At 36.7% G+C, this 16,606-nt stretch overlaps 1 protein-coding gene across 9 annotated transcripts in view; it reads right to left on the bottom strand.

Annotated features, from left to right (window-relative positions):
- Positions 1 to 16,606, bottom strand: part of LOC126335019 (ryanodine receptor) — a 691,249-nt gene that overhangs the window by 219,335 nt on the left and 455,308 nt on the right. For all 9 annotated transcript variants that reach the window (XM_049997852.1, XM_049997851.1, XM_049997850.1 and 6 more), the window contains 5 exons: positions 15,367 to 15,567; positions 14,904 to 15,182; positions 11,401 to 11,621; positions 7,468 to 7,558; positions 3,044 to 3,184 (listed from right to left, as the gene is read on the bottom strand). In XM_049997852.1, coding sequence (XP_049853809.1) covers positions 3,044 to 3,184; positions 7,468 to 7,558; positions 11,401 to 11,621; positions 14,904 to 15,182; positions 15,367 to 15,567 — 933 coding nt within the window. The remainder of the gene's footprint in view (positions 1 to 3,043; positions 3,185 to 7,467; positions 7,559 to 11,400; positions 11,622 to 14,903; positions 15,183 to 15,366; positions 15,568 to 16,606) is intronic.

Genomic DNA, 16,606 nt, shown 5'->3' with positions numbered 1-16,606 from the left:
TTCCAGTGAACATGGAGGCCATGTAATCAGCACACTTCAATCAAACTATTTATCTGTGAAGTGATTACTGAGGAAATTACGGACATTGCTGAGGGGTTGGGTTGTTTGGGGGAAGGAGACCAGACAGCGAGGTCATCGGTCTCATCGGATTAGGGAAGGATGGGGAAGGAAGTCAGGACATTGCTGAAGTAGTGTGGTAGTGTGTCATCTTGCATGAAATGATTGCTACACTCTTGGTCAGCCTTGTCAATCAGTGGGATCAAAATGTATTGCATCCACCTGAGATTACACTGCTGTACACACAATGCTTGTTATTATGGGTTGCCACCTCTCGGGGAGGAGACACTTAAACAGTTCACACCAACGTAACTTACCAAGCTGTTTATGAGCATGGCTCAGGCTGTTTATGTTGTAGCTTTACACAGCCCCCACTGTGTCTGACTGAGCCAACCTCACTGATAGGCAGTGACCCTATTGAGGTAGGGAGCACTGTAGTTTGGGCACAATTTTCTTATGCCACACCACATGCCCACTCAGTGCCATGCAGGTATCCCTTCACTGGACAATAGAGTATTTAGGCCACCACCGGACCATGCTGTGGACAGTGAACACTCTAGGTTTCAAGCTAACCAGTCCAGCAGTCTGCAAAATGATCAGCTGTTGCTGATGCTTCGCTGTTACTGCTATCTGCTGCTCTCAGGTGCCACGCTACAGTTGCAGGTTCAAATCCTGCCTCGGGTATGGATGTGTGTGATGCCCTTAGGTTAGTTAGGTTTAAGTAATCCTAAGTCTAGGGGACTGATGACCTCAGTCCCATAGTGCTCAGAGCCATTTGAACTATGCCTCTGACATCTGCTTATGCCAAACACCTTGGAAGCATCATCATATTAAGGGCATGCTCCTATATGCCAAGTTGGATCCTCCTGTCGATCATCCTTGGTCCCTCTTGCTGTGCTGCTAATACACTCATGGACTTAATCATGTATGTGCATCCCAGGCAATACCTACGAGTGATATTTCTATTCTTACTTAGTACTGTGCACATTCATTCATGGACACTGTATTTGAGTGCTATTTCTTACACAAGAGCTGGAACTTAAATAGTGGCAACTATTTATTCACAACTGATACAAAAGAGTTACTTCTTTGCCCCTGTTACTGTCCTTCAAAGTAGTCATCAGTGTTGTGTAGAATCTGTTACTGTCCTTCACAGTAGTCACCAGTGTTGCGAAGAACCCATTGCCAGTGATGTGGAAGGCGTAATATACCATTGGCAGAGCCTGTTCTGTTGATGGTGCGAATGGAGCAGTCTACTGCCCGTTCAATCTCTCGAACAGTTCTGAATCGAATGCCACAAAGTGGTTCCTTCATTTTCAGGATCAATTCAAAGTCACAAGGGCTTAAGTCTGGGGAGTATGGTGGATGGAACAGTACGTCCCAGTACCATCAACCGAAACGAGCAGTCACAGCAGCATTGTATGCACCTGCGCATTGTCGTGCATAATGATGGGTTGATGGGTGGGTTGCACAGAAAGTGTCGCCGCTTCTTTCACAAAGCTGGTCACAGGTGATGCTCCAAAAATGAACAGTAATTCAACTTAAGTCCTTGTGACTGACTTGATTCCAAAGATGAAGGAACCACATCGTGGCATTCGCTTCAGAACTGTTCAAGAGATTCGACAGGCAGTAAACCACTCATTTGCACCATCAGCAGAACAGGCTCTGCTAACGGTATACTATGCCTTCCACATTACTGGCAATGGGTTCTTCGCAACACTGGTGACTACTGTGAAGGACAGTAACAGGTGCAAACATGTAATTCTTTTGTATCAGTGGTGAATAAATAGTTACCACTATTTAAGTCCCAACACTCATATATCTGTTGTTGTGATACTTGCGCATTTCATTGGTAGTCTGTAGCACCCCTTGGCAGTGGACACAAAGAAAAGCTTTCCTCCACATACACTATTCCACTGACTGTTTTATCTTGGAAAAAGAAATGGCAGTAAACTATGCTCTTGTTCAACGTATAAAACAAATAACATCAGGGCTACTATGAACATGTTAAAAAGTTTTGTTGTGGATTTTCACTGCCCTAAAATCCTGCAGTTGTGCTTAATAATGGTACAGCTTAAGGAGGAAGTCGGCTCATCACTAAATGTAATGTTTTGAATGATACCTTTGTTTTATTTAAAAATGTAATATACTTCACCACAAAAATCCTTGTGAGCAATCCTATCACTATCATTTAGTTCTTGTACTGTTGTTAATTTGTGTGGTTCAAGATGTGAAAGTCTTCGTAACACATACCATACAGTAACATGTGGGATGCCCAGCTCACAAGAAGCCAGCTGGCTCTATTTTATAGGACTGTTAACAAAGCTTTGCCTCATTTTCTCTATAATTTATCTGACGAGGGCAGTCAGCCCAAAGATTTTTATTGCTTACGGAGCATCCTGTTCAACAAAATGCTAATGCCACTCATAGATGGTAGGCTTCATGGGAGGTTCTTTACTGTACTCAATGCAAAAATTACATTGCACAGCTGTAACAAATTTGGACTTTCAAACCAACACACACAACAAGGGCACTCCGGGTCATCTTTGCCACAATTGTCGCTGGCGTTTGCAGTGGTTTGCTTAGAACTCTTCTACTATATGAATCAAAGCTTGCTCTACTTCCCTAAAAAATTTCGCCAAGTAGTTTCACCATGTAAGTGGCTTGAATAAGTTTTATATAAATTTTCAAAGTTTCAAGTAATTTTAGGAAAACTCATAGATAGATATTTTTACAAAATTGGCATCCCAGATGATATATATTTGCATGTTGATATTTAAGTGTATTTGGAAGTGATGCATGGTTACACATTCATAACACACAGAGTGTTTGGTATGCTAGTTTTTCCAGTGTTTCTTGTGACGAAAGTCATGATTTTTGCATAGTCTAGAGATTTATGTTCAATACTAAAAAAAGATTTCTATATACTTCAATATTAAACAAGTTTTGCAATTTCACTGGTTACAACAATGCTCTTTTTACTTACCATTTTAGACAATGAGTCAAAAATATTGCTAAATAGCATCATGGTCAACCGTTTTTCTTCATCACTTGATGCTCCATACATGCCCTGTCCAAAAGATGTGCCATAGTACTTGGCACAGCGCTCATAATGTAACATCAGAAGCTGAAACACAACACATAAACACGAATTACTATGATGTCATGCTGAAACACAACAGGAAAAAATTGTACTATGACTACTCTTTTAGATAGTCATGCAAATGCTGTAATATACATATAGACGTAGGTCATCAAAAAACTGAAAACCAACTAAAACTGCTCCATAGTGGGAGAGCTTGCTTCCCTTCTAGCAGCATTTTGCCACAGGTTGTTAGAACAACAAGTGATGTAAGTAATTAAAATAAGCCGTAGGTAATTTCCATTTCTCAAAAGGGTCACTGACAAATGAACATGCTACAGGCCTATTTCACTGAGCCTGATCTGTTATGGTATAATGGGACACATTTTATGATGTTTGGGAAACTAAAAATCTCTTCTTTGGTGATAATATACATTTTGCAATCATGTGAATCTGAATTCACTTGCTGTTCCTTCATTACACCCAAAGGCAGTATGTAATATTGCTCTCCTTCCTCTGTGACTCCCACAAGGTATTTGATACAAAATATGGTTTTCAATTGGGAAATAATTAGAGGCGATAGTAAATGTAGGTGTATCCTAAAATAGTGTTGTAAGACTGTTACTGTTCATGACACATATAAATGGCCCAGTGGATACCTTTAGAATTTACTAAATGCTAATGGCATGTGATGCTGTTGCATACAAGGACGTTACAACTTCAGAAAATTGTACAGAAATGCAACAAAACCTGAAGTGGATCAGAACTTGGTGCGTGGACAAGAAGTTGATTCTCAATGTAAATGAACACAATGTATTCACATAAACAGGTGGTAAGACTCATTATTTCTTAGATAAACAATTTGGTGATCATTCACTGGAAACAGACATATGCCTGCATATATCGATCTGGAGTGATTTTAAGTACAACAATACTAGAGAGAGCACAGCAGATGGATCCTTCAGAAATAATTCATTACCAAAGATGGTAGTTTACTTATTTAGTTATTAGTTTATTCATTCAGTCATCCTTTAATCACTATTTAGAGTGACATTGGACACATCAGTACACATTTACAATTACAGGTTCACGGTAAATTACAGTTTGAGAATAGTTGTTATTTTACAACAGACTTACTTCTGCACATGTTTATAATAATTAATGAAAACTGAGGCATGACATGAACTTTATTACTAATTTAATTTGCTAGATGTTGTTGTGGTCTTCAGTCCAGAGACTGGTTCGATGCAGCTCTCCACTCTACTACATTTTTACATTACATTACATTAATACTAAATTGGTGATGCCTTGATGCCTCAGAACATGTCCTTCCACAAATTCCTCTTCTACCCAATGCTATTCAGTACCTCCTCACTAGTTATGTGATCTACCCATCTAATCTTCAGCATTCTTCTAAAGCACCACATTTTTAAAGTTTCTATATTTTCTTTATAACAAACTTCCTGAAAACATAATAGCTGTTACTGATTCAATACCTTCGGAAAATCTCTGAAGTCATATTTAGAGCATCACTGCTTTTACTCCATTGAAGAACATTTAAATTTATGAAGTGTGTTATATAAATACTTATGTATAAAGTGTATTATTGTAACCTTAAATATGTATGCCTCCAAATGACTTTCAGCTGAATATTTATAACTTGACTCTTCCAATGTCTTATGCATAAGCTGCTTTGTATACAACAGGATCAATAAATACAACAACAAGAACAACAATGCAGAAGATGGTAAAAAATTTAACAATGGAATAACATTTAAATGTGGCAGAGACAGCAGGGGACAACTTAAAGCTGATGCGAAGATAGCTTAAATAAATAAATAAATAAATAAATAAAAATAAAAAAATAGAGAGAGAGAGAGAGAGAGAGAGAGAGAGAGAAATTTGCACACATCAAGAAATATATGGTGAAAAATAATGAGAAATGTATACAGGAGAGGAAGACCAAGCAAATTATGCTAACAACTGCAGCAAAAAGAAATACATTGATGGGGAAATGAGCAAGGAGTCAAGCAAAATGTTATTTCTTCATTATGTGGAAAGAATACAATGAAAATAAAATATGCACAAAGAAATAACTGGAAAAGAAGGAATGTATGCTTATACAGTGAAATAATTGTCTGGATCACATTTTATTTTTGCACATCATTTGTTACAATATGTTTCAACAAATTGCCACCATTAGATTCTGACAAAAATAAATAAATTTATGCCACAATCTGATTATGTTGATTTGCCAAAGCACAGTATAGCATTTGGTGTGGAAAAATAAAGTATGATTCAGGCAGTTCTATTAAAACTTTCTCTAATACATACTATATTCTGGAAACAAATGAGACCAAAACTGGCAGCAGCTCCAGTTGCCACAACAAAGCAAAAATAGAAATAAAAGCTTAGGCAAAGATGAACTAGTGAAACAACAACTGTTATGTAAATGCTGCCTCATTTTCTTTCAAAATGGCTATTGCTTAATAAAATTACATTTCATTTGACTGATTTAAAACAACATACATAGTACAGGGTGATTATCATCAATCTTTTGTTATTTGAGAGGCCCCCCCTCATGAAAACCTGATGATCATAGTACAATGAAACTTTGTGGAAAAATTTGCATACGAGAAAAAATACAATGAAAGAAACAAATTATAATTTCCACATGAGAGTGTAACAACTGTTAATTACATACAATGTTTTCATTCCAGGTTACAAACATTGCTCAATGTGAAGACCATCTGCATCCACGACACAATGGAACAGCAGCTAAAGATTGCTCTACTGCTGCCAAAAACATCTCAGGTGGGATATTGGGTACATCTCTCAATATGCTCATATTCAGTCTTCTATGTGTGTTAGTGTCCTGTTGACAAACCCTGTTCTTCAAGTAACCCCACAGCCAGAAATCACATGGGTTCAAATATGATAATCTTGGTGGCCACTCAGTTTGGAATGTTCAGCCAAAGATTCAGTTTTCTCCAACTGTGTTACTGAGAAACTGAATGAACTTATGAGCAAAGTGAGGTGGAGCTCCACCACATATCATAACAGTTGAGTCCTAAGCACCTTTGTCCCATAGAGGAGGTATCACACATTGGTGAAGCAGTACACAGTAACGTGTTCCATTCACACTGCATGTCCCTGGTCCTTGAGGTCCAAGTTCCTCAAAGAAAAATGGGCAAATTATGAATCGCGTCATGAAGCCACGCCATACACTGACACATTCAGTATGTAGGGGAACTTCTTAAACATTCATTGGTGGTGATGATCCCAAAAGCTGACAACTGTGAGCGTTCACTTCCACAGTGAGCATGAAGTGTGCTTTATCTCTTCATAAAAATTTCCAAAGTCACTTGTCATCAACTTCAAGCCTTGCAAGAAATCTAAGAGCAAAGTTTACTCAAATATTTGTGTCACATGGCAAAAATTGGTGAGTAATGTGAAATATGTACAGGTACCATTTCACAATTGTTCGCAACACTTTTTGAATGCTGGATCATGGAATGTTACACTGTCATGACACAGCTCTTGCACAGCTTGAAGTTCACGCATTAGGTCCATCAGTCTCAGTCATGGCAACAATAACTTCTTCAACATTTTGTCGCCTCTCCCAGGAGCAATCTACCAGTTAACTTGAACTTTGAATCATGTTCTTCAATGCTTGTGCAGAAAGAGGACCTCTCCACATTCCTTTGATGCAATGATATTCATGAAGAGGAGCAGCACTATCATTGTTGTTCTGTTAAAATAGCTTTATGAGTGAAGCCCTGCTCACTTTGTCCAGACCTATGTTGACTGTTTGCAATTGTAATGCACACTGATACTTGGGTTTCAATCCTAAGTCACCATATCAGTACTGGCACCTAATGGCAAGTCATGACATTAGCGCTACTAAAAATGGAAATCCTGCAGTGGACATTCTGAACATCATTCCTATAAAGTTGGGTACAAATACAGTAAATAGTTTTCTGCCTACATTGGTTCAAGTAGCAAAAGTTTAATTAAAGCCACACTGTATATTCAGGCTATGGGTGAGTATGGGTGATAAAATTTTTCAGAACTATAAAATTGCTGTTTAGCAATCAACGAACTAAAGGCTGCCCAGTACAGTCATATAGGACCATGAAATTACATCTGGCAATCACAGTTTGAATTTATCAGTGTTATGCCACTCAAGACTGTACAGGAAAAGAGTGCACAATTTTGAAGGGTCTTTTAACTGTTGCCTGTTATGACACAGCTTCTGATAGTGTCAAAATTTAACAAATTACATCCTGCAGTACTAAAAACTGCCTTCACAAATTAAAAATACTTACCCTTAATGCTACTGTGGTGTATTCAGACAATCTTGAGACATCAACTGTCAACTTTCTCAGTAGTTTCAAGAGCATGCTTGGCTGCATTTGGCTAGAAGCAAAAATACAAATTATCAAATAATGTAACATTCTAGAAATATCAAAGCATAGTTAGTTAGTAATGTATTTTTCTATATTATGGCAATAAAAAAATATTGCAGAAGTATCAGATATTTATCAACAAATTATGTTACTTTTATTCTTCATCTCTGCAGACCTGAGACATACAGAAAACTGCAGGCTCATTGGAGTCCAGAGTTTTTAAGGAAATGAGGATCTTCAGAAAACAGACCCTCTTCCACAAATAAAAAAAATAAAAAAATAAATAAAAAAAAGAACCAGCTTTACAGCAAAATGTGCAGCACTATTTCAGACAAAGATGAATAATTTACCTCAACACAGAAAAATGCTAACAGAAAAAGCTCTAAGGGCTAACAGAGGTCCGAGTTCACACAGCATTTTTATACAACTTTATTATACAATTTGGATCACACCATGTATATGGCTACAACTATTACTAACAGTGCCAATCAGCAAATAATGACGACAGGATGTAACATATTTTATTTTGAGCCATTGAATTACAAGCCCAGATATATCCTTGTGTACATAGGTCAGGCACTGCAGTAGTCACTTTCATTCTATTTACTGATTAAAAGAAAATATAAAGTGCAACTGGCCAGTAACTGCATGTGTGAATGATTTATGTATACGCATAAAAACTGACTAAACATGTAGGGCTTTTTGGCAAAATTCGCACACACACACATACATATGTGTGCAGATGGATCTGTGTATGTGTGCAAGTGTATAGTGTCCCTTTTTCCCCCAAGGTAAGTCTTTCCGCTCCCGGGATTGGAATGACTCCTTACCCTCTCCCTTAAAACCCACATCCTTTCGTCTTTCCCTCTCCTTCCCTCTTTCCTGATGAAGCAACCGTGGGTTGCAAAAGCTTGAAATTTGTGTGTGTGTGTGTGTGTGTGTGTGTGTGTGTGTGTGTGTGTATTTGTGTTTTTTTTATTGTTATTGTTTCTATCAATGTACCAACACTTTCGTTTGGTAAGTTACAGAATCTTTGTTTTTAGATATTTATATATATATAAAATACCGACCTATTTTGTTGAAGTTCACGTCCACATATTAAACAGGTTATCACAATGCACGAGTGAAGACAATCAAAGCCTTAGTTCTGCAAAACTGACTGTTATAGAATGTGTTAATTAGGAACTGTGTAACTAGAATGTTTGCTTTTGCAAAAAACTTCAACACAATTTTCTTAACAATGATCTTTATTTTATTCAATGGCTGTGTTAAAGCTTTCAAACATGATTGTTCTGGTGAAGAGCAGCAGTGGTTTCCTATCAGTGAACTGAATGCATCTCTCATTTCTGGGCATCATTTGCCTTTTTCTGCTCAATTCAATGATTACAAAATCTGTAGACTATTAATTTCGATATTTTTTGGGCATCCATAGCCGTGCAAGCCATGTTTGGCAACGCTATAGGAAGAAGTCACAAAGCTCTTAGTGTAGCAGCAGAATGTATGGTAACTCTATTTTAATGTTATGGGAAGAATTTTGAAGCAGTCAAGAAATTATACAGATTTTGTTTGCCAATCACTATAAAGCACCATAGCCGTGCAAGCCATGTTTGGCAACGCTATAGGAAGAAGTCACAAAGCTCTTAGTGTAGCAGCAGAATGTATGGTAACTCTATTTTAATGTTATGGGAAGAATTTTGAAGCAGTCAAGAAATTATACAGATTTTGTTTGCCAATCACTATAAAGCAGAGTGCTGTCACAATAGGCTATAGAGACAAAAGGTTGCAACTGGAATTTTGAATGCCAGATGGGAGAAGAGTGGTGTCAGGAAATTAGCTCCACCTCTCTTTTACAGGGCAGTAGCCAATGTTACAGAACTGACACTCTGTAACAGGGACTGCCAATCTCTTCTGGTGTTGTAAGGGTCATATTCAAAATCCATGATGGACCAGGACTAGTCACTTCACTTACTTCAAAGTAAAAAAAGAAAACAATGAGCAACACACAACACAAAGCATTCAGTGACAGCTACCTCACAATTGCTCGTTGAGATTAGCAGAGTATTATTAATGACATATTTAAGGCCTGAACTCTTGACCAGTAGTGGTATTTGATTCGACCACAGTTCAAAACATCCAACACATAATTTGCCACATTAAGTGGCTGCATTATACCATCTTTAGACTTTATCTAACAAACAAACAGATGTTGTTGTTTTGCTAAAAAATGTTAGGTCAAACAGCTGAATATTACGTTGTATTGTGTGCAAGTATCTTAAATAGACCATTCAACTGCTCACAGTTGGTATGGCACCAGATCATTGAGCGCAAACATTCTTATGCACACTATATTTCCAACTTGGGCTTCGCCAGATGATGTACAGTACCAGTAACTGAAAATTGGTTGCATTTTCGATAATTACATCAGAAAATAAGGACGCTTCAAACTATCTGTGATAAAACAGTTCATGTGGATATAATTCACTATGAAATGCAACTATTAAATAATATTGTTTTTTTTGCATTTTGAGACAGAATTCGTACCTATTTCGCAAAAAGCGAATTTTTCCGATTCCTACTCGTAACTAAATTATTTAAGAAGAAAAAATTATTATAATCTAAAACAGGGACTAACTTAAAATATAAAGTGCAAATTTTTGTAATTTTCAGAGTCGATATTAAGACTATTTTATTTTGATGTTCAATGAACTTGCTATGTGAGTCAATTTTAAAGATTCAGGTTACTTAGTTTGAAGGTCACAATAAATAGAGTATTTACCGAATAGAAACTGCCACCATATAAGATGTGTGTTATTATAGCACTGAATAACAGTACTCAAAATCACAGTACAGCTACTGCTACTCTCGTAGTAGTCATGTATTTATAATAGCACCTGGCAAGTGCTGTTGTAAGGAGATGGCATTCCATGTAAAAAGATATAGATGCTCTCCTAACTTAAAGCAGCCTTTTGATGGCTGCCATGACAACATGCTACATTTTTCATAGTTGAAACTCCATGAAACTAGAAATACATAATCATCAGTCATAAACTACTTTAGAGGCAGTGTTATGAAAAGGGTAGACTGCTACGTGCCATATAGCGGAGATGTTGAGTCACAGATGGGGACAACAAAAAGACTGGAAAAAAAGTAAATCTTCGGCCAAACAGGCACGCATCAGAATTAGACAACATACATGCACTCACACTCACACTAATGCAACTATCTCTCTCTCTCACACACACACATGTCCACAGTCTCTGGCTGCTGAGGCTACTACTGTAGAGTTCTTCCAAAAATGGCAAGGCTTGCTGTTTTCATTTAGCATTTGGTTTCTGAATTGGTGGAAGTATTGAAAAGGCTTCCAAAACCTTTCCAGTAAATCCAATGGGCACCACTCTAACAAGCTATTATTTTAACGTTAACTCTAAGCATCAGATTTTGTAACACTAAGTATTAGAAATACATCTGTTGTCACTTTCTCCAAAAATCATGTTGGAAAAAGCATGAGAAATTTTTTTTTAATTTTATGTAAATTGTTCCATCAATGAACTAATCAATCAATCCTTTAACTGTACACACAAGACCCTAATAGGAAAATTGGAGCTAAAGTGGTTTCTTCCTCTACTACTCCCAATTTGATCTTGCTTGTGAGACAGTCATTATCTGAATCTTTCGCAGTAAAAATGAAAGTAATTTTAATAGTAAACATACAGATCATTCAAATTAGTCACTATTAACAATGAATATCATGGCTTTAGTATTTATTTAATGTCCATTTACACAAACAAAATGCCAGTAAAACAACTTATGATCTTTGAATATAAAGCTATGTATTGTTCCTTTTTGACAAACCTGGTAAGAGCGACCAAGAAGTCAGACACAGCTTCCCTTTGGCCTTTGGTGAGCATCCTATTCTTGGAAAGACGATACACAGTATGCAATGTTGCATCCAGAAGGTTTGCATAGTTATCAGCCTCATTATAAAATTTAGAATGTTTGATGAGAAGTGGCAAAATAGAATTTCCTATGTAACGATTCATTGCTAAGGCCATGTCTGATTCATATCCATCATTCTGAAAAAAAGTAAATAAATGTAGCTTCACTATTACATTCACTGACAGTCAAGAAAGTGTACTCTCTCTCTTTCCAGACATATACTAGAATAACACTAATTCAGTTTTATGATAAAGTGCCTTTAAAATGGTTGCTAATATAAACTATAAATAATCACAACTCTGAACAATTACAAGAAATAAGTATGGAAAAAGTAACTATGCAATGATGTCGAGAGGTCCACCTGTGGTAACTGGCTGCTGTGTCATTCTCTGCCATATGACATCATTTGGAAGCAGGAAGGAGGGGCATGGGATCAGCACACTGCTATCTCAGCTTTGCAGACCATGGAGCCCATCCTGCTCAATTGTTTCAGGCACCCTGTTACATTTCTCCAGTTAATGTTCAGAACTAAACCTGGGTCCACTGCATGGCAGCCAGACACACTGACTGCTCAGCAAGGGAGATGGGCTGTTAATAAAGTCTGGCAATTTTATACATTCAGCTTCTGATCTGTCACCATTTCATGCTTTTGTTGTATGTCTTTCTTCACATCACTCGAGTGCACTCAACATCTTCGGCTGGATGTGTAAAGCTTATTTCTCCAGTTATTTTCAGTAAGTAATATCTACAAGTCGTAGTTGGAATTGGTCAACTAATACAAGTACCTGGGTGTAACACATTGTAGGATTCTGAAATGGAATAATCATATAAGCTCAGGCATAGGTAAAGCAGCTGGCAGACTGCAATTCATTGATAGAATACTAGGAAACTGCACACAAAATATTTGTGTGACCCATCCAAGAATACCACTCAAGTATGTGGAAACCATACCAAATAGGACAAAGGCCATACTGAACAGATACAAAGAAGGATAGCATGAATGGTTACAGGTTTGTTCCACCCATGAGAGAGTATCATAGAGATGCTGAAGAAACTGAACTGTCATACTCATGAAGACAGATACCAATTATCCCATGAAAACTTCTGTAGAAAGTTTCTAGAACAAGCACTAAGTGATGAATCTAGGAATACATTACAACCATCTATATATTGTTTCCATAGGGGTCACGATGACAGTATAAGACTAATTACAGCATGCACACAGGCATTTAAGGAATCATTCTTCCCGCAATCCATTCGTGAATGAAACGGGATAAAGTGTTATTAATGGTACAATGGGATGTACCCTCTTCCATGTACTTCACAGTGGTTTGCACAGTATAGATGAGGATGTAGATAATAGATGCAGCAATGAAGTGAAAAATAAGATGAATTTTTTTTTATCTCCAAACTGTGAGCCCAGTGACTTAACCATTGTGTTACCTAACTCAGTCCAATTACCAGCACTGAATTTCATAATGACTGTGCTCTGTACAGTAACAAGAGTTACTAAAGCTAAAGTAAACACAAAAAACTGATTGATTTTTAGAACTCAGAATATTCATCAACTGAGAAGAAAATTAAGAAAACAGCAAGTGCAGAAAGTTGGGAAAATGACTAAGTAAATTCGTTCTCTGCTCAGTTCTTGAAAATTATATTTGGTTCTAAGGGTTTTATAACTTCATACTATTTTTGTGAGTTAATTTTCTGTTGTTGTTACAGATTATCCTACTAAAAATAAAATGTTGGTCATATTACCACAAAAATGTGACTAAAATGTGTTCACAGCAAAAACATCTAATAACAATTATACCAAAACAGTATATTTTACAGATAAAGCATGCAAAGTGGTGAATGCAAGTGTCATTAATGTAAATGCAGGAGAGATTTTATTTTTATAAAAAGACAATGAAATAGCATGTATTCCCACTACAAAGTAATATAAATCTACTTGGCATGACCTTGTGTTTCCCAGCGATTCGAAATGACCAAAAGTTCTCAGATTTCCAAACAGATGAGTTTTCTACTATGTTGCAATGTTTCTGTAAGTACCACTCCAATTGCATCCTGGGAAAATGTCAAATATCGGTGTCTGTCAGTATTGTTTTTATGTGGCTGGTGCCGGGCGGTAGTCTGACCCTTCCCACTGACTCTAGGGTCAGATGGATGGGGAGGAGTGGGAGGTAGAGAATAGCTGTGCCCGAGTCCTGGCATGATCAATTTGGCTTCACCCCATGTGCCACCTGGAAGTCGCTTGGCTGGGGAAGCTCACAGTGTATTGTGACCAGTATCGAGTTCCAAGCAAATCACAGTTGGCAGTCTCTGCTTTTACTTTAAGGGTCATCACTGCTTGTAATTTTGGTGACTTTCTTTGTTATATCATGTTTCAGGTTTGTAATCACTTAGGACTTGTGATTTGTAATGGTTAGCCAGAAATGAACTCTAAATTTAAACACACACAATTGAAGTTAGAACAATTTTCAGTAGTTTACTGGAACTATTCATTAGTTAATGTAGTATATTGCTGTGAACTTTCAAATTAAATGCTTTAATGCTGTTATTACATTTGATCTGCTTAAAAAGGAATCAATAAATATTGATTTATTTAACTCAAAATGGTAGTTAGTTATGAACACTATTTATCTTACAATGCACTAATGTATTGCTTGGCCTCTACATGTTAAACTAGCCATGTATTATGAAACAAACAAATAGTTTAAACCAGTGTTTATTCATTTTGTTTTTTATGACAGTTAATTATTATTATTATTCCACACAGTTAAGATGCAAGTGGTTGGTCTCTCTTCTGGGATCAACAATTTGTAATTATGTATTTTACAATACAAATGTACCCTGCACAGAACTCTGTACCATTCAAATGAAACATATGGCCTCAGACAAAAGGATGAATCAGCAGTTGATTTATGCAGCTTGGACAAACACCATGTGTTTGATTTTGAATAGAGCAGAGCACTGGGCAGGGCTACTGGATTTTGGGACAATACAATAAAGGAGAGAAGGTAGACCACCCCTCAACACTGCCTAATGAAAAAATCCAAACCTCATTCAAATTTTTCACCAGAAGATGATGGTGGTGATACTCATTGAAATATTACACTATTTTGACAAATTCACTATCTGGAAATCTCAGAACTTTACATTATTAAATGTCTTCAGCTTTTCATTCTATAGATAATTAATAAGATATGGATTAATTTGGAAAAATACTGAAACACACAGTACTCACTGCAATTGGTTACTATAAATGATGCAGCTATTTGATAAAAACCACCAAGCATTACAAAAGTTTTTCTTGCTTAATAATAACATTGATCTATCTCATTACAAAAATTATTAAGGAATAAAAAATAAAAATTCATTATTACATATCTGCAAAAAAATATGACACTACAACTTACCCTATCCAGCATAGTTGCTGCTCTGAGATCAGGAAGAAAAGCTTCCTCCAGTAGCCTGAAGAAAAGTTCTTGTGTCTCAATGCCATAAACTCTCTCCAGGAACAAAACAATGCTCTGTTTATTTGCTGGTATAAGGCCAGATGGCATGTCACTCTTTGGCCTTTCTTCTCCAGCTGCAGGATTTTGCAGTGTAAACTTTAAACTCAGAACACCCTGAAGATCCTCAAGAGGAACTAAAGACCTTAAAATTGCCCGAGCTCTGAGGGACTCATTCTTTCCCTGTAATGAAGAAATAAATATTACTAACATTCAAAACAAACAAAATACCAGAAAAAAATTAATTAATTAATACAATCTTTGAAAATGCTGCCTCAAAAAGGCAAGAGTGGTCTGAAAATAAATTCACTTACATTTCTCTACTTTATTATGCTACATTTTAACAACTTCTTATACAATATCTTACCTGCAGAATCACAGATGAATCTGGAGCACATCGTCCAAGCAGATCTACCAGTGTGCAATAGAAATTAAGAATTGCAGCACCAGTATCTATATAATCTTCATCATCTTCACTTTCTGGTAAAGGATGCTCAAACTGCATCACTGTCATAGTTCCTTCTGCCTCATCCATTACTTTTCTTCTATCAGCAATGCGCTCTGACATCTATATTTGAAAACAATGAAATGGTCCTTAATAGTAATAACCATCAAGTAGTATATTTGTGGAAAAATTGGACAAACCATGTACATTGAATGCTACATTATTAATAGAAGTAATTTCTTTCATGCCTTAAAAGAGATGAATGATTCTATTGTTTGACGAAAGTAGTACTTCCTGCAGGTAAGCTATAATGTATGAATAGAGATAGAATGCTTGAGAAGTGTTAAACTGGAAGTTCATGGTACAGCATTTGACAAAGAGTGATGGTTTTAGAGCAGTCAATTATAGTCATATTGTAGACTGACTGAAGAATATGAACTTAAAAAATTTAATAAAACCGGCTTACAGGTGTATACCCACCATTTTGCATCAAAGATATATTTATCTACAGCTTGCATCAATACTGAGAATATGTTTGTTTTGCTTTTAAGGAGAGGTGAGAGAGGAAATGCTGACGTAATCCATGATTGGCATTGTTGCAACATTTAGCTTCACTGCACAATGATGATGGGTCAAGTATGCTTCACAGTAGTATTTTGCAGAAACTGATGTAATTGTGATGTGATGTGATGGCAATTGGGAATGAGGCTATTGAATTGTCAATAGCTACAGTGACAAGTTGATGCTTATGGATGTGTTAGTGACAGGAGAATCTCAGTTGTAGCAAGAACTCTTTAGTGTAATATGTTTGTGGTTGTGCAACATGTGAAATATTTGTGATAAGGAAGAATAGGAATGCTATTCCTCAGTGTTTCGCTTGCAACAGTTTAAGCTGTTCTCTTAGGTTTCTGCCTAACCACAGGCAAACATTTATTTCATCCTTCATTCTCTAATCAGACAGAAATGGTAAATGACAAAGAATATTGCAGAACATATTGTATTACATTCATAACAAAGTTCCAGAACATGATAACAATGCTAAGTTGAAAAAAGAAAGAAAATGTTAGCTTGCAGCGAGCTGCGAACCTGTAACCTCGAACACAGCTAACCATGATGTTATCCCTCATGCTACACTTTACTCCTCCTAATTTTGTATGGTACA

The sequence above is a fragment of the Schistocerca gregaria genome, chromosome 2, assembly GCF_023897955.1.
Source record: "Schistocerca gregaria isolate iqSchGreg1 chromosome 2, iqSchGreg1.2, whole genome shotgun sequence".
Lineage (NCBI taxonomy): Eukaryota > Metazoa > Arthropoda > Insecta > Orthoptera > Acrididae > Schistocerca > Schistocerca gregaria.
This window is presented reverse-complemented; position numbering and strand designations above follow the sequence as displayed.